The 16,916-nt window shown below is 33.2% G+C and overlaps 3 protein-coding genes across 4 annotated transcripts in view; 2 read left to right on the top strand and 1 right to left on the bottom strand.

Moving 5' to 3' along the window:
- Positions 1 to 670: 670 nt before the first annotated feature.
- LOC116306480 (ADP-ribosylation factor 4) lies at positions 671 to 8,288 on the top strand. The gene is made up of 6 exons (XM_031716547.2): positions 671 to 943; positions 2,715 to 2,795; positions 3,012 to 3,121; positions 3,993 to 4,064; positions 5,492 to 5,617; positions 7,286 to 8,288. Exons 1-6 carry the CDS (start codon positions 877 to 879, stop codon positions 7,367 to 7,369), a joined length of 540 nt encoding a protein of 179 aa, XP_031572407.1. The 5' UTR covers positions 671 to 876; the 3' UTR covers positions 7,370 to 8,288.
- An 802-nt stretch (positions 8,289 to 9,090) lies between these two features.
- On the top strand, positions 9,091 to 9,951 carry LOC116306478 (dolichol-phosphate mannosyltransferase subunit 3). Its single transcript, XM_031716546.2, has 4 exons — positions 9,091 to 9,308; positions 9,393 to 9,422; positions 9,524 to 9,601; positions 9,829 to 9,951. The coding sequence occupies exons 1-4, from the start codon at positions 9,189 to 9,191 to the stop codon at positions 9,880 to 9,882; spliced, it is 282 nt and encodes a 93-aa protein (XP_031572406.1). The 5' UTR covers positions 9,091 to 9,188; the 3' UTR covers positions 9,883 to 9,951.
- LOC116306477 (NCK-interacting protein with SH3 domain) overlaps positions 9,791 to 16,916 on the bottom strand; it is a 7,312-nt gene continuing 186 nt past the window's right edge. Inside the window, exons 1-13 of one of the 2 annotated variants that reach the window (XM_031716544.2) lie at positions 16,829 to 16,916; positions 16,276 to 16,394; positions 15,927 to 16,162; positions 15,340 to 15,418; positions 14,489 to 14,612; positions 13,922 to 14,095; positions 13,493 to 13,579; positions 13,263 to 13,401; positions 13,092 to 13,172; positions 12,630 to 12,758; positions 12,127 to 12,219; positions 11,211 to 11,383; positions 9,791 to 10,391 (exon numbers count right to left, since the gene is read on the bottom strand). The exon at positions 16,829 to 16,916 is cut by the window's right edge and continues 186 nt beyond it. In XM_031716544.2, the coding sequence (XP_031572404.2) occupies positions 10,203 to 10,391; positions 11,211 to 11,383; positions 12,127 to 12,219; positions 12,630 to 12,758; positions 13,092 to 13,172; positions 13,263 to 13,401; positions 13,493 to 13,579; positions 13,922 to 14,095; positions 14,489 to 14,612; positions 15,340 to 15,418; positions 15,927 to 16,162; positions 16,276 to 16,394; positions 16,829 to 16,916 (1,711 nt within the window). In that variant the 3' untranslated portion in view covers positions 9,791 to 10,202. Of the gene's footprint in view, positions 10,392 to 11,210; positions 11,384 to 12,126; positions 12,220 to 12,629; positions 12,759 to 13,091; positions 13,173 to 13,262; positions 13,402 to 13,492; positions 13,580 to 13,921; positions 14,096 to 14,488; positions 14,613 to 15,339; positions 15,419 to 15,926; positions 16,163 to 16,275; positions 16,395 to 16,814 lie in introns of both variants that reach the window. The other variant, XM_031716545.2, reaches the window with a different exon arrangement.

Below are 16,916 nucleotides of genomic sequence, written 5' to 3'. Positions count from 1 at the left end.
CGATTCTATCCCCCACATAAACAAGCAGTGACGTCATAGTGAAATTGCTTACTATCAATCACGTGACTTTTTTGGAGTTGATTGGGGGCAAACTGAAGCGGTTGACTGAGGGGCAACAAGCGGATGTTAAGTCAAAACATGTCAAAATAAGTCCTAAAACCATGGTATTTGAATATTTCTACGACATGAAACCAGAAAACTAGAGATCAAAACAACCTCTAAGATAAAAACGTAGCTATTACCGGAAGTGACGTCTATAAGCCTTTTCATAGTTTAAGAATCGATTCCACTGCGCATGCGATTTTATCCCGAATTTCTCACCTTCCTTTGTCTAAACCTTCTTTTGTTCTTAATTAAACAAAAGAAGGTGAGAAATTCGGGATAAAATCGCATGCGCAGTGGAATCGATTCTTAAACTATGAAAAGGCTTATTGATAGAAACCTATAGGGCAATTACTTTATGCTTGAAGATTTTTAGATTAGATTAGAATTAGATTAGATTTAGATTGTAGTTATAGATGTTTGTCTTTCCTTTTAACCTGCCTCAAATAGCCGTAAGCTACTTGCAGGTAAAAGTGTAATTATAAGTCTAGTAATTGAAAAAAATAAATGACAAAAAATACAACTAAACTTGGGATTCCTGTGGTTACATTTACTGCGCAGGCGCAAAGTAAGTCTTGACGTGGCTCACTCATTGTCGGCGGATTCCACGTTGAGTTTTTATCCAAATTGTCACAAAAGTACTCTTCAAAATACGTTGTTTCAAAATCATCTACTGTCTGTATAATCTTGGGGTCTTTTTAAGGTACTAATTACTTTCGTAGCCTGTCTTGGAAATTTAGAATCAACGCATTCGTTTGTTCTGAAGTAAACGACATGGGTCTGACCATATCAAGCCTCTTTACCCGGTTATTCGGCAAAAAACAAATGCGAATTCTGATGGGTAAGTTATCAATCAAACTTTATATTTCAGTTGGATGTTTCATAGATAGGGTAATCGAGCTATTGACAAAAGTACGTAGTTTCCATGTTGTCACCAAAGATGCACCATGCATTATCCTTAGATAATTTCCTCTTTGTGTAGAATATCAGAGCCGATCGATATTAAATTTAAATTTTGCCTACAGGCAAAATTGGATTAGAGCTAGAAAACTGTCATTTATTAATATTTACATATAACTCTAAAGTTTTAATTTGTCATCATTATTTTATATTCTCATTTTAAACCTCTGGACCCTTTTGAGCCTTGACTCATATATGGTTTGTTCCTAACATGTATATGGAATTTTGAATTACTGATGATGATAATAATACTACATGTCCCATACTTTGTTCTAATCACATAAGTGTGATCATAAGGTAAAACTACTTTATAAACGTAAATAGTTCAGTATGAATCAATCTTAAGTTAGTTATTACTCCTATACATGGCCAGAACCTAATTGACCTTCTACGGTAGACAACTATAAATAAGCACATAATTGACAACATTGAGACATTGGACAAGAATATTACTTCGCTCCACTCTGACCACAAAGCAATACATTTTTAACTAAATACTGTAACAGACCATAACAGTCTACGCAATAATCTGCCAGTTGATCTCATTAGAAGACATTGTTGAGAGTGATCAGGACATTGACATTTCTTGGAACAAATGGAAACTCTCTTTTGCTTTACAGTAAGAGAGAGGACATAGCAAGTCTTGCTGAATCATTACATAATAACAGGAATCTTTTCACGGTGTATAATTTACCTTTTCATCATTACTGTTTCATTAGAAACACCGACGCAGCTCACACTAGTTTTTAGCTAGTTATATCTTCTAACAACAGGAAGGCTTTCTGAACATTTTTCAAAGGGAACTCATCTAACTCATTGCTTACTGGTGTCATGAAGCAAGGATGTTATAATTTATCTTCTGGCTAGGAAAAAGATTGTTAGCAATGACCTTAAATGGTCTTATATCACAAACTGCATCTCCAATGCTAATTATTATAGAATGTTCTGCGCTCTATACCAGAATTGTGTAGTAGCATGACTAACGTTTGCTGTCATCACCTTCTCTATCTACAACCCACCAAGTTCATACTTCAAGATTACTACTAGATCTCTACAGCATCCATTTAAAGTGTCTTAACTTACTTCCTCTTTCTTACTGGCTTGAAATCAAGGATCTACTTTTTTCTTCTATAACGTAATTACGGTCAGTATGTTTCAAACTTTGTAACAGGTTCCACTGCACGCTCTAGATCTCTTTGATCAACCTCTGCTAATTATCTTCAACCCAGCCATTGCAAAGCTTTGCTTTTCAGAAACTCTAAGCTGCTAAGTTGCTAATTGCTAAGTTTTTCCATATAATACTTTGCCGTCCTCAATCAAAAACTGCTCCTCTACGAAAACTTTCAAACTTCTCCTTTGGGACTCTTGTCCTGTCGTTTTTGTCTTCAACTAGTTTTTTCTTTGTCTTTTTTCCCCATGAGTACTAGTTGTAAAGCTAATGAATAAAATTAACATAAGAGCCATGTATATTTAACATTTATTGACTGGGGGAAACAGGCTTCATCTCATGTGATTACTGTCATGCACATCAATCAAAAAAAGCTCCCACCTGTCGAAGTCAGTATGCCAATCTGAAGGCAAGAGAGCTAAAAGTTTATATTAGTAACGTAATTTTCAGTTTTTCATTTTCTGTTTTTCTTCTTCGATTCCAGTTGGTCTCGATGCTGCTGGAAAGACCACTATACTTTATAAGCTCAAACTTGGAGAAGTCGTTACAACTATTCCTACTATTGGTAAGTGTGTACATGGATATAATTTTCAAATGACAGTGTTTTTAATTCAAAAGGTTTTGCAATGTATCAAAATATTTGATATCAACCATATCCTCTGTCATTGATATGAAAAAAAGATATTCGACAAGGTACAAAATTATTTTGCTTTTGCTGTTATTGTACAGTGGGTAAGTTATTTCACAAGTGATAACCTATGACCATGATTCTTTATCACAGGATTTAATGTGGAAACCGTTGAATATAAAAACATTTCCTTCACTGTTTGGGATGTTGGTGGTCAAGATAAAATCAGACCTTTATGGAGACATTATTACACTAATACACAGGTAACTGACTTACTGACTGTTATCTTCTATTTTGTAAATGTTCTTGTGTGATTATTGGCTGGAAATGGATAGGTTATGCTGTCATTGATAAACCAATCCCCCCAACAATCGTTGTTGGTTTTTTCTCCAAAAAAATGGAAAAAGATAATGGTGTGACTAAAGTTTGGAGTAAAGTAAATAAAATGGTTCCATTTAATTGGCCATGGGTACCCAGCCTACCCCTAAGTTAAAGTGCATATCAGGGTTCACTGTTATTTGTTTTATATGAAAGTTCTAACCCTTAAGATCATATAATCAATAGCAATTATTCAAATGTGTTATGATTTTTTCTTCTTGAAATCAACTTTTTGAAAAGCAGTAAAATTCCATGCAACTACTTTTCAGTGATGTCATTCATGGGAATCTAGACTCAGGCTCTTCAAAGAGAAATGTAGTTACATGTAGAGTGTATATATTTCTTGGAAATAATGTCCAATTACAGTAGTGAATACTCTGATGGAAGTGAATGACATCACATAAGTGCTAGGTGCAGCCATTTTTAGATTTTAGTTGTCAGATATGGTCCTGGGACAGAGTCACAATTTGTCTTACCCCTCCCCCGGTAGAGTAAATTTTGTACAATTTTGTACAATTTGTTTTTTCGAAAATTGAAAATTGATTTTTAGTTTTTAGATTTCAATCAAAAAAAGCTATTTTTGGTAATTTTTAAAAATTGGTGAATGAAATTTAATTTTCTCATTTTCAAAAATCAAATGGCCGGAAGTTACACGGACCCATAAATATTCTTAGATCTGCACAATTGTAATCAGATAAACTGTTATATAATGTTATAAAACAAAATGTTGATTTAAATGTTGTTACTCTTGGACAGGGTCTTATATTTGTTGTAGATAGCAATGACAGGGAAAGAATAAATGAAGCCAAAGATGAATTGCATAGAATGGTAAGTGTATGTCAGATGTACTTTAAGTTGAAGTTTGAAAATACTTTTATCCAGATGATAAACATAAATAATAAAAAAGCAGTAAGGGATAGTAGTAGGGCAAAACTGAATTCCCAAATTACTCTAGATTCTAGCAGTCGAAAAGATAAAAAGATTGGTCCTAACCCATATAGGGTCCACTACTTAAGGGTTTAAACCCCTTTAATACAGTATATGCACCTGTGTATCATACACATACCCCGACATATGACATGAACCAAGATATATCAATACTGCTTTAATAAGCACAGTATATGCACCTGTGTATTATACACATACCCTGATGAACCAAGATAACAATACTTTTTTAATAAGCACAGTATATGCACCTGTGTAGCATACACATACCCTGATGTATGTCATGAACCAAGATATCAATACTTTTTTAATAAGCACAGTATATGCACCTGTGTATCATACACATACCATGATGAACCAAGATATCAATACTGCTTTAATAAGTACAGTATATGCACCTGTGTATCATACACATACCCTGATGTATGTCATGAACCAAGATATCAATACTGCTTTAATAAGCACAGTATATGCACCTGTGTATCATACACATACCCTGACGTATGACATGAACCAAGATATCAATACTGTTTTAATAAGCACAGTATATGCACCTGTGTATCATACACATACCCTGACGTATGACATGAACCAAGATATCAATACTTTTTTAATAAGCACAATATATGCACCTGTGTATCATACACATACCCTGACGTATGACATGAACCAAGATATCAATACTTTTTTAATAAGCACAGTATATGCACCTGTGTATCATACACATACCCTGATGTATGACATGATCCAAGATATCAATACTTTTTTAATAAGCACAGTATATGCACCTGTGTATCATACACATACCCTGACGTATGACATGAACCAAGATATCAATACTTTTTTAATAAGCACAATATATGCACCTGTGTATCATACACATACCCTGACGTATGACATGAACCAAGATATCAATACTTTTTTAATAAGCACAGTATATGCACCTGTGTATCATACACATATCCTGACGTATGACATGAACCAAGATATCAATACTTTTTTAATAAGCACAGTATATGCACCTGTGTATCATACACATACCCTGACGTACCAATAAAATGTACCAATAAAATCAATGTACAATAGAACACAATAGATATAAGAAAAGGGTTGTGATATTCTTTAATACAGTAGTCATTTATTTATGATTTATCAGTAGGATAACAAAAAAAACTTCAAATGTTTGTACCTAGGAAAAATTGAGGAAGCTATTTTAGTTTGAAAAAAATTGGGGAGCATTTAATTTCCTCCATGTTGTACGTATGTACTATAAATAGTAACAAGGTGAATAATCTTACTTGTTTGCACAGCTTGAAGAAGAAGACCTCCGTGATGCTTTTTTGTTAGTATTTGCAAATAAGCAAGACCTCCCTAATGCTTTATCAGTCAATGACATTACAGAAAAGCTTGGCCTAACTCAGACTCGACAAAGAAAAGTAAGTACTTTCTGTTTTAATGTACAGGTAGCTGTCTATTGCACCCACTTTGAACTAAATAAGCCTTTTCTCATTAATTATTGTGTAGTTCCGGAAATTATCCATTCCCCCCCCCCCCCCCCCCCCCCAAGGAGGAATTCGGAATTTTCGAAGGGTGGGAGGTGGTTCAGATAAAATAACGAAATTGGATTGGGAGAGGGGGGGAAGGGTGGTCTTAAAAAAATTAAAAATATGGGGAGAGGGTATGGATAATAATTATCCTTTAGCTTGAATGTACCACTAAATTATCACAATACTCTTAATTTTCCTGACTCGTTCATATAACATAGTGTAAGTGCTCTAGAGTGCTCTATTCTTTAATATATCCTTATTTAACCTATGGTATTGTAGTGTGGGGACACACTTATAACACAACACTTGATCCTTTGTTTATTCTCCAAAAGAAAGTTCTACGTCTAATGACCTTTGCTGACTACAATGCCCATACTCATCCTATTTTCATTAATTTAAAAATTCTCAAGCTTTGTGACTTGGTCTACTTTCATACTGCTGTTTTTATGCATGATTTTTATTCTGGAAATTTACCTATTTACTTTAAGTCATTTTTTCACTCGGTAAGCATGAAGCATTCTTACAATACAAGATTTGCTTCTAAAACTTCTTTTTCCCTACCAAAAATTAGAACCAATTATGGAAAATTTAATATAAAATATGCTGGCGCTAAAGTTTGGAATTCTGTTGAGGAGTGCTTAAAACCATATAGCAAAGATAGGTTCAAGAAATCCTTAAAAGAAAAATTACTGCAGGCTTATTCTTCTTCTAATTAAAAAATAAATAAAATAAAATAAAAAAGTGTTATCTATACCAACTTATGAAATGATAATCTTAATAGATCAAAATTTTGTTAATTACTAAAAATTTTCTTTTTTCTATTTATTGTAACAATCTAAAATGAACTGATCCATTTCCTATTTGTCTAATTTTCTTTTTTGTTTTTTTTTTCTTATTGTATTTGTCAGTATTGATTACTAACTTATATTTAGTTGTTTTTTTTTAAAGTAATTTCTTTTTCTTTTTTTCTTGCACTATATAATTTTACTCATTCTCTTCCTGTACCAAATTTGCAATTATTTTTCATGTCAAGCTGTCTGCCTAGGTTAGCCTCATGGTTATTGCAGATAGCCTGTACCTTATAATTCGTTATATACACATTGTATTAGTTCTATTTTACTTTTTGGTACAATAAAATATGTATGTATGTATGTATGTATGTAGAACCACAAGATTGCTTTTATCCTTTGCATTGATAAATTAGTTAAAATTTAAAAAGCCATTAGGAAGGAAAATAGGGCCCTTTTGATCTTTAAATCTGGGGTGCCTTTCAACAATAACCAAAAGGCTAGTGGTATTAATACATTGTATGGAAGGGAATGGACAATTGACTGCCTTCAGTTGGCTCAGTTGGTTGGGCACTGGCGTTGTGCTGGAGGTTGTGGGCTCAAGCCTCAGCTGTACCCACACTTAGGGTCTTGAAAAATCTGAGTAGAAGTTGTTGCCTTTTACTCTAAAAATGGTCAAATATGTTAAACTTAGAGGTCCACAAGGTTATAAGGTTGTGCCTACATGTGTCATCCTCTTTAAATAAAGTTAATTTTGATTATTTTTTAGTTCTATGTACAGAGTGCCTGTGCTACCCAGGGTACTGGCCTATATGAAGGTCTGGACTGGTTGTCTAATGAACTCTCCAAGTAATCAACAAAATGCAAATGATGATGCTGGAGCAACACTTCCCAATCCTATCAGATATTTTATTAGACCAGTTTCAGGAAGTTATTATTTTGAACTTGAAATCATCAGTGTTATTAGAAACTATTGATACATCTACAACACTTGACCAGTAAACTGGTTATCATAGAGAATTGGTCAAAAATATAAATTAGTTTTCATTCTATAAATAAATTTATGATTACCAGTTTATAAACATACTATCAAAAAGATTAGCTTTAATAAGTGTGAGTGTATCTATTCTCATAACTAGCATACATAGCTAACTATTTGTGTTACTAGTGATCATGTCAATAAATACATTTTAAGTAGATACGTAAACTGGATATTATGGCTATGATTTTCCTTAACTCATGAAATACACTCGTAGTATTTAGTCCATATTTTACATGTCACTGAGTGAGTTCTAGAGGTAAAACAACAAACAATACATGTACTCCATTTCATGGCATGATGAAAATAACTTGATTACAACATCTAATATACCATACTTTGGTATATCAGTTGTGAAATTATTTTCAATATATTTAGTTCTCTTACCAGCTCAGCATACAATGAAAAACTAGCTTATTAAACTAGCACAGATATATGAAGCAAAGCAGTATGCAAAGTTCGCTGTTAATTAATTGATTTTATCGAAGAAACAAGGATTTAAAAAGTCATTTAATGCACTAGTTGGAAAGTAAAATTTAAATGTGTGGGCACACCTACTGGGACCATTTCAACGAAGTCTTAGATAAAATGATGAAAATATAAATAGTTTAACGTTTTTATACACAAGTTTCCTTATACTGTATCATTTCGCAAACGAGCGAGTTCGCGGGCAAGTGAGAGAGATGATAATGATAGGAAACAAATGAATAAAAAAGTTATCAGGCTCTTAAAATGTAATAATTAGGGGTTTGTTTTTTTTTCTCTTTTTTTCTTTTTACACATTTAGGGCAATCAATCAGATCAAACTCTGATCTTTATTACAATCAAATCGTTTCTCTTTGCGTATGTGATCTTTCATGTGTTTTAAATAATTATATTAACGTGCCTGTTAGTGTAATATACTTATTTCAATAAAGTTAGTCACTGAAAACCTTAGCCTCCATTGTAGACGTCCTGCGGGGTTCGGTTCGGATGAACCGAACCCCGCAGGACGTCTGCAACGGAGGCTATGAAAACCTGAGGTCACTGCAAAATATTCATTTCAAACAAGTATTAAAGATGCTAGTACGAACAACAACAATGTGCTTTATTTGCACCACAGATTACAATGAGGAGAAAATATATAAATATGAGTATATTTACAGAAGAATAGTAGGAGCTACCTAGAATAACTAAAAGAGTTAAACCAGCTAGGTAACATTGCCGGTGGAAAATGGTAAAGACTAGATAAACTAGTTAACCGCTTTGGTGTTTGGAATAGAACAATAGGAGAATTGATTTAACTTAATACACCGTATGGTTTGTGATGCTTAGAAACTGACGTTTCGGACGTTAGTCCTTCGTCTGAGTAAATGTTGACATTTAAGTTTCTAAACATCACAAACCATACGGTGTATTAAGTTAAATCAATTCTATTGTTCTACGGTGGAAAGGAGATGTTGTGTCAAAAGTTATGGGCTTCCTATATGTATTACGACCGTGGGATGTGGTAACCAAAAATAATCCGCTGACCAAAAGGCCGGAAGACTCGTGCTGACAAAATGTACACGAACATAAAAGAAGTGAACTGACGCTTATTCTAAGTTAGACTTTTTTTCGTAAAAGCACGGGATCGCTTGTACAAACTACAGCAATGACAAAACTTATGGAGTGGCTTTTAGTCTTTGTGCTTGCTTTTTCTACTTGGATATCTTTATTAACAGGAATGGTTCCATTCACTGTTTCTCATCGATTGAAAGAAGTCATTTGGCCGGTAAGCTTAAATAATATCAATATATTGATATAACCTTGATGCTTTAATAAACTGAAGCTCCTTGTCTCTTTTCTTGAAATATAGATGCCAGTTTATGCTATTATTGTTTTTGGGGTAAGTCTCGATCTTTCATGTCTACTAACATCACATTATTTGATTCCCGGTTTGACAATACTGACAATTTAAGCTAAGCTTATTTTGATCTTACTTTTCAGTGTTATTCTCTAGTAGTGGTTGGTTTTAGAGTGGCAACTTTTAACGATTGCATAGAAGCTTCAGAATCCTTAAAACAGGTTAGTTGTACTTCTAATTTAACCGCTACGCCGGAAGATTTTTTCCGAGCTCTTTTTCCGTTGCCATGCATTTTCTTTCAGTCATGCCCCCACCCCCACCCCTAACCCTACCCAACCAACTGCTCGGTAACTAGTCACCAATAATCGCTTTCCCTTCGGTAAAATAGTTATTAAATAAATTGCCCATCATTATACACTTAGTCAATGCTTTGTTTTATTCTTCACAGGAAATACAACAAGCAAAAGTGGACCTTACTAAGAAAGGTTTCAAATTTGATTGATGAAATGGGGAAAAAAGGCTTTTTATCATTATGCCATCTCAAATAATAAAATATTACAGATCATTGAAAGATGATTTCATATTCTAACAGAATTACATAAAATTATAGCATTTTAACTTTCTCAAAATACACAAACTTTTTTGTTGTTGTTCAGTATCTAAAGTGGCTGAGTAAACGAAAATCTGAAGATTTTTTCCTCAAAAATATTTCAATCCAAAAGGTTGACTACTTTTGAGATTTTAAGTATTTAATATTTTGAGAGATTTCATTTAAATATCCAATTCCCTTGCTTTACTAGTATGTTATAAGATACCCATTGATTAAGAAAAATGAGTATGGAACTGGGTAAAAATCTTTCTCACAACTTGGCAGTCATGGGCTGATTCTGCTTCATCTTCTTCCTCTATTCTCTTGAGGCACAATTCGATTTCAGAAAATAAATGCTTATGCTCAAAATAATCAGTATTAGTAAAAACCAGTTGTAGCAAGGAAAGGTATTGTGTTCTTAGCTGTGAAAATATACAAAAAGAAAATCAAATCCTTAGTTATATACAAACATATAATAATAAGTTTCATAAGGTATGCTGAATAAATGAACGGAGTGTCTAATCAAGTTTAAAACCATAAGGTGCATAGCCAATCTAGTGGTTTCAATCCTGATAAAACACAATTTGCAAGATTATTGAACAGCTTCAAAAACTCATCAACAATTCACAAACCTTTGGTTGAATTGCCCTATTTCACTGCTTGTTTATGTGGGGGATAGAATTGCCAAATCCAATAGAAAATTAGACAAATTTCGTTCCTAGCAAAACAGTTTAATCTAAAATGGCCCGGTTTTCAGATATGATATGTGTTAATATGTACTAAATAATATTCTGAGCGTTTGCTGGCTATTCTACTTCTCTTCATGGATTGATACAGGTTTAAGAACAATTTTCGGTGAATTTGCGTTGATTTGACCCCCTCCAACGACCATGGTCCTTTGCGTTTAAACAATAGATTGTTTTGATGTGACGTCATAGTGAAATAGGGCAATTAGAATGACCAACCATGGACTTATGAAGGCTTATAAATTATTAATAGTTTTTGAACATATTAATTATATAGTTAAATAATCTCACATGTTATGGTAAGGGCAATGGGATTCATCTCTAAACATGAAGCAGAGAGAGACCACTAAAGCATACATTTTTAATTTTTTATCTCTGACCCCAACAAAAAAGCCCTACCAACATTATGTATTTCTAAACTTTTTTTTTTTTGACAAAGCTGTTTTACTTTAAAATAATTTATATGAATTAAATAATTACACAAACACTTAATACCTGGTTTCCTGGGTTGAGATCAGTAATTTGTCTTAATAAAATTTCCAGAAGCACCATCATATCTGAGGTAAAAAAAAGCCCTGATGTATCTTTACTAGCAAATACATCCAAGAGAAACTTGAGCACTGAATTAGAACAGTTGCGAGGGTAATCAAACAGCACAACTGGATCCTCTAGAACAAGACAAAATTGTAAGGGTTAGTCCAAATGTGAATGTTATTGAACATAAGGATCTACAGTAATTATAATGGATATAATTTATAACATAGCCATGATACAATGTATAACACACTCTTTGATTGGTTTATTAGTTTGCCTGAGCCTGTATTCAAAAAAATGGTGCACGCTGATGTAATTGACAATAACTCCCTTTATGTCTGACAGAAAATAGCACTTGGAAATGCATATCCCATTCAATCCTGTATACAACTATTTCATATAATTATTTATTATATAGTTAGGATAGGATGTGCATTCTGATTGGTCAAAAACTGTGCTTTATTGGTGAACAAAGCACAGTACTGATGCAATCGGCGTGTGCAAAGATGGCTGCTAGATCCTGCAGCCATCTATCTTTTTGTGTGAATAAATTCAATACAAAATAAAATTAGTAACTATATAATATAACAAATAAAACAGCTTTTTCCATCCTCTGTTCCGTTATAAAGAACTTAGGAAGCGCACGGAAAAAGCTGTTTTATTTGTTAAATAAAGTTCTATTTGATGATGTTCCTCAAAACTTTAAGGGTTAATAGCACTTTTTAAAAGACATAATTTTGACATAATTTATCTTATCTTGAGGCATTGGAAGATAATAATATGTCAAAATTCAACACATTGAAAACACTTGGAACTGAAAATGCTGAGTCTCATGTGACACTAATTGATAATAGGTTTTAAAATGTATATTATTTACCCTCTCTGTTTATTAATAGCATAACCTTCTCACTGACATTCTTAGTGGTCTTACAAGTTGCTAACACATTCATTACAAGGTTTTTCTTCAGATCTGAAATAATAAAAATAGATGCAAGAATCCAGGGTTCATTAGAATACTGACAAAATAAAACTGTAATGTTACCATAAAGTAGGTTCTATTCCTTCTATCTTATCTGAAGCATTGCATTTGCATATTGTATTACATTTAAAATTGCAGTTAAATTTATCAAACAAAAAAATCTGATCAGTGCCTGGCTTACACTTATATCTTTTTCCATATCACTTGATCCTTCTAAGCAATTAATACTGTCATTTTAGTGCCTGGCTTACACTTATATCTTTTTCCATATCACTTGATCCTTCTAAGCAATTAATACTGTCATTTTTTAATGTTTTTTAATAGGGCAACTATAGATTGTAAAAAATACTAAATTAATCAGACTCTTTTGCACACATTAATCATAATCATAAAAGTTTGACCTGAGAAATGCTGATTAAATGCAAGTAGCAAGCCTACAAATGAATCGATAAGCTGATCTCCATCTTCACCATCTGGGGCATTCTCTATGCAAGAAATCAGGTATATAACAAATTTCTTGTCTAACTGATCTGTTGAAGATAAATAAGAAAACCTTGAGTACAGAACAAGTATAGTAAGGTAGCTTAGTAACAGTAAAATTAAAGAAAATGCAGCACCCTTAAGAAAGGCATAATCTGATTAGTAATACTGTCAACTTTATGACAAGTAAAAAAAATATTCGTCGCAGCTCACACTGAACTAATGTCCTCTTTTATTTTAATTTCCTAATGCAAAAACTAAGATACAACTTTCCAATATACTTATCTTGCAGGTATTAGCAGGGGAACAAATAAAATCAATGTTTAAAATGGTTCTACTAAAATTCTAGCCCACCGACTGTACTTATGCTTAAGATTACTAACCATACAACCAGTGTGGTAGTGGCTCTGCTGTAGAAAATATCATTGTTAAAACAAGAGATGAATAGAGCTGTAACTGTAAATCTGAAAAAAAGTTACTTCGTAAAAAAAAAACAATCGCATTTTTAAATACATTCATTATTGGAGGTAAATATATTTATTAATCAGACCTACCTTGAGGCATATCTTGCATTGTTCTTGCAAGCTCTCCTGGCAGTACAGAGCATAATAGCTGTGTAATAACCTCTTTGTCAATCCCACATAGGCAACCAAACAGCTGTAATAACTGAAGCCTAATGCTTGCTCTGTGCTCCTTAGTGATGTGCAGAATAAATGATTAGGAACACTGCTTTAATACTGATTACATGTACTGTACTGTAAAATGTGATCAAGATATCACTAACCATTTGAAAATATATAACAGTGGATTGCAGGTACTCAAAGTCATTCTGCTGGAGAACAGCTTTAGAGACTTTCTGATTAGCATCAACCTAAATGAATGTGAAAATGGTTAATATGACAAAACAATCAATACTCAATACTACAGTACAGGGAGAAAACATCCACTATATGATATTTATTTAATAATAATCGAAATAAAATAAACAGAATTACGTCAATTATATATTTTGATTTAAAGCACCCTAAATTGATGAAAACTACACTCAGTCTTAGTACCAACAAGGTGATGTCAAAAATGTTAGTCTATACTTAAAGTCATTGAAATAATTCAACCCATTTTGTATAAAAAAATAAGTAGTTCCTATTTGTCATCGTTTTATTTTTATAATGACAACATTTTAGTAAATACTGGTGTTTAAACATATTAGTACCAGTAAAGTGAGCAGTTCTTTAAGCTGGTCAAGAATTTCAGGTTCATCCATGTGTAAAGCCCAACTTCTTTGTTGTGCATCATCTTTATGTTCTGTCAAGGCCAGGAAAGCCTTTTCAATACATTGACCATCATGTGTTAAGATTAGGCTTTCATTTGAGTGAACACCACATTCCTTCAAATTAACATCAAGAAAAAAGATTATTCAGTTTACTTCTATCTTGAAAAATAGACAACCTGATCCATGGATTGAAAGGGTTGTAGAGTTGCAGAAAATGATTCATGAAGGAATGTTTGATTCAAACGATGGATTAGTAACAGCTTCAGGCAGTCAGACTCCTGAGGTTAAGCCTCTAATGAGTAAACAATCATCAGAATTAAATATCATAACTGTTATTCAAATACAGAATTAAAAATTAAATAAATTATTTTAATAATTTTATAATCGTAATATGTATTAATATAGGGTGAGACTCAATGAAATCGCATGACTGGGGTCACAAGAGGGTACTGCACACCCCATTCAGCTCAGCTAATTAGTATGCTCTTTAATAACTAAAAATGGCACCTTTTCATTGGTTATTTCTCTCAGTAAAGTATCCATGGGATTGGCTATACTTGGTATTTTTGTCTTGATGTGATTTATAATAGTTTCAGCTACAACAAATGAGGTTGTATAACTAATACCTGAACTAAAAAAAAGATTACATTAAGACTGTCCTGTATTTATTCAGGCTGTAGCCACCATGATAGTAATGTTGGTCCAGTTTTAGAGTGGTTTTCATAAACCCATGAAATACACACCAACCTAATACAAATTAGTTGACCCTAATTCCATTGTGTCATTTTGTTGTCGATGCACTATAACACACTAACTAATGCAGGTATCTGTTTCATGAGTTTATGAAAATCCCTTTAATCCAAACAATTTTTACAGAAACAATGCTAATTTTCCACTCATTGTAGTTGTAGTGTAGTTTCAGAAATTATTGATCCCCCTACCCCTGGATATATAATTATTTTCTTCCAAACAAACTCTGTAATATTGTTCTTTCTCTAACCCTCCCTACATCTTCGGAAATTCCAAATTCCTCTGTGGGGGCTGGGGGAGGAGTGGGGTATGGACAATTTTGTGATTCACATATCTATTGAGTAAATAAAGCAACAACAAAAAAATTCATTTTTTTTTAAGCAAGACTATAATGTAATGGTGCCTATGGCCCTGTTATCATTCATAACTAAATTTCAAGAGCTAGGTTTTGGTTTTAAATTACATGTAATAAGCAAGGAAAATTGCAATCTGGCATGAAAAGTCAAAAATCATAATTGATTCAAAAAATATAACTTGGTTGGGTGATTTCAAATGAATTACTGTAAAGTGAGTCACTTTATTGCACAATTAAATTATATAATGCTTACTTTATTCTAAGCTTTTCCAAAAGTTCTGTGATGAAGTTGGGTGGGATAACTATTTCTTTCTGAGATTCACTGGTCATTGCTGAAAATAATTGCAACAGAAGAATTACGCTTGTTAATCTTTGTAATTAATTGTTGGAGTAAACACAGTGATGCAACAAACACTATAACCACATAATTAGCACTAAAATTAGCATTATGTATAATGTTTTCTATTGTCTAACTAATAGCACTAAATATCTTCATCATTATGTCAAGTCTCCTCAGGAGTCATGGTGGAAGATGGCTTACCATGTTGGTCTGTGTCTTACACGCCAAGATCTCATCACTGAGTTGACTGCAGACCAGTGTCATGCCTAAGCTCTTCTATAAAGGTTAGAACTAACTAGTGTTATGTATATTGTTTTCTATTGACTAATGAATAGCACTAAATCGTGTTACTGTATCTAAATTTATTGTTTAATTAGTGATACTGTATTTAGTACTAATTAGGGCACCAAAATGTTGCATGCTATTAGCGTTTGTACTCTAAATATCATTCTGCTTGCCCTTTGCATTTACATGGAATATTATGTAATTAATCAACATACCCGATGAGCAATCAGTACATGTCAAAGGTTCTGAATAAGCTGCCGATGTCTCTTCTGAAGAGGATGAGGGAACAGGAGGAGCTCTTCTCTTCAATGAATGTTTTGACACAGAAGATAGTTTTGGAGCAGGTCTGCTGGGTTGTACTGGGAAAGTGCTTGGCTCAGTTTCTGATTGTGACTCACTGCTTATTAGCTTGACTTGGGAAAGGACCATTTTGCGATGCTCTATTAGTTTTCTGAAAAAGATATGTGAAGAATGATGCTTTTATCAATGCAAGGTTGTAAGCAAGGGAGCTATAAGCTAACCAGATGGTAACCATTATATGTTTTTATTGCTGCATTGCAATACCTTAAGTTAGATCTCTGTTCATTAGTGTATGTTCCTCCATTACTCGTTGCCTGAGCATGAATAACTTCCATTGCTCTTTCAATAGATTCAAGGATTGCCTTACGAGCATCAGGGTTTTCCTGCAGTTCAAAAATAATAATTCTTATTTGAAAAAATTACTTTTGCATTGCATTTAGAAACAGGGTATTTTGTATTCCCCTCTCTTTGTATTACACTTGTTCTGGTTTTCATAGCCGCCATGTTGGATGCATTAGTCTCTTATTAATATCATCCAACATGGCCATCATGTCTTATCTGTCTTATTTCTTGTCATTTTATTCTCTTGAGAATGATTGCAAACCAGCAATACACCACTGTATAATTATCACTCATATTCTGCAAATGATTTGTCATAGTGACAATTTCTTAATCTTACAAATAAGAAAATGGACTGTATCCTACTGTAGCCATGACAATAAATAAATATACATTCATGCACTAATCCTGCAAATGACTGTGATTTAAAGCTGGAACATAAAACAGAGGGCAGATGTTATTACATGTAGAGACAAACCATTTCTTGTTCATCAGGTGTCAAATAGCTTGCAGGCACTAATCCAACATGACCGTTTTCTGCTTGCATCCTCCACCAGTTTGTGTCA

This window comes from Actinia tenebrosa, unplaced genomic scaffold, assembly GCF_029948245.1.
Source record: "Actinia tenebrosa isolate PJP-AT-01 unplaced genomic scaffold, QUT_ActTen_1.0 PGA_scaffold1__47_contigs__length_23844297, whole genome shotgun sequence".
Lineage (NCBI taxonomy): Eukaryota > Metazoa > Cnidaria > Anthozoa > Actiniaria > Actiniidae > Actinia > Actinia tenebrosa.
Note: the sequence above shows the minus strand (reverse complement) of the source record. Positions and strands in the feature narration are given on the sequence as shown.

What these genes read in the sequence shown, in the direction of transcription:
- LOC116306480 (XM_031716547.2), top strand. Translation starts at nt 877, where the DNA reads ATGGGTCTGACCATATCAAGCCTCTTTACCCGGTTATTCGGCAAAAAA. An exon ending in TACAACTATTCCTACTATTG is followed by an intron (nt 2,796 to 3,011) that starts GTAAGTGTGTAC and finishes TCTTTATCACAG; the next exon opens with GATTTAATGTGGAAACCGTT. An exon ending in ATTATTACACTAATACACAG is followed by an intron (nt 3,122 to 3,992) that starts GTAACTGACTTA and finishes ACTCTTGGACAG; the next exon opens with GGTCTTATATTTGTTGTAGA.
- LOC116306478 (XM_031716546.2), top strand. Translation starts at nt 9,189, where the DNA reads ATGACAAAACTTATGGAGTGGCTTTTAGTCTTTGTGCTTGCTTTTTCT. An exon ending in TGAAAGAAGTCATTTGGCCG is followed by an intron (nt 9,309 to 9,392) that starts GTAAGCTTAAAT and finishes CTTGAAATATAG; the next exon opens with ATGCCAGTTTATGCTATTAT. An exon ending in ATGCTATTATTGTTTTTGGG is followed by an intron (nt 9,423 to 9,523) that starts GTAAGTCTCGAT and finishes CTTACTTTTCAG; the next exon opens with TGTTATTCTCTAGTAGTGGT.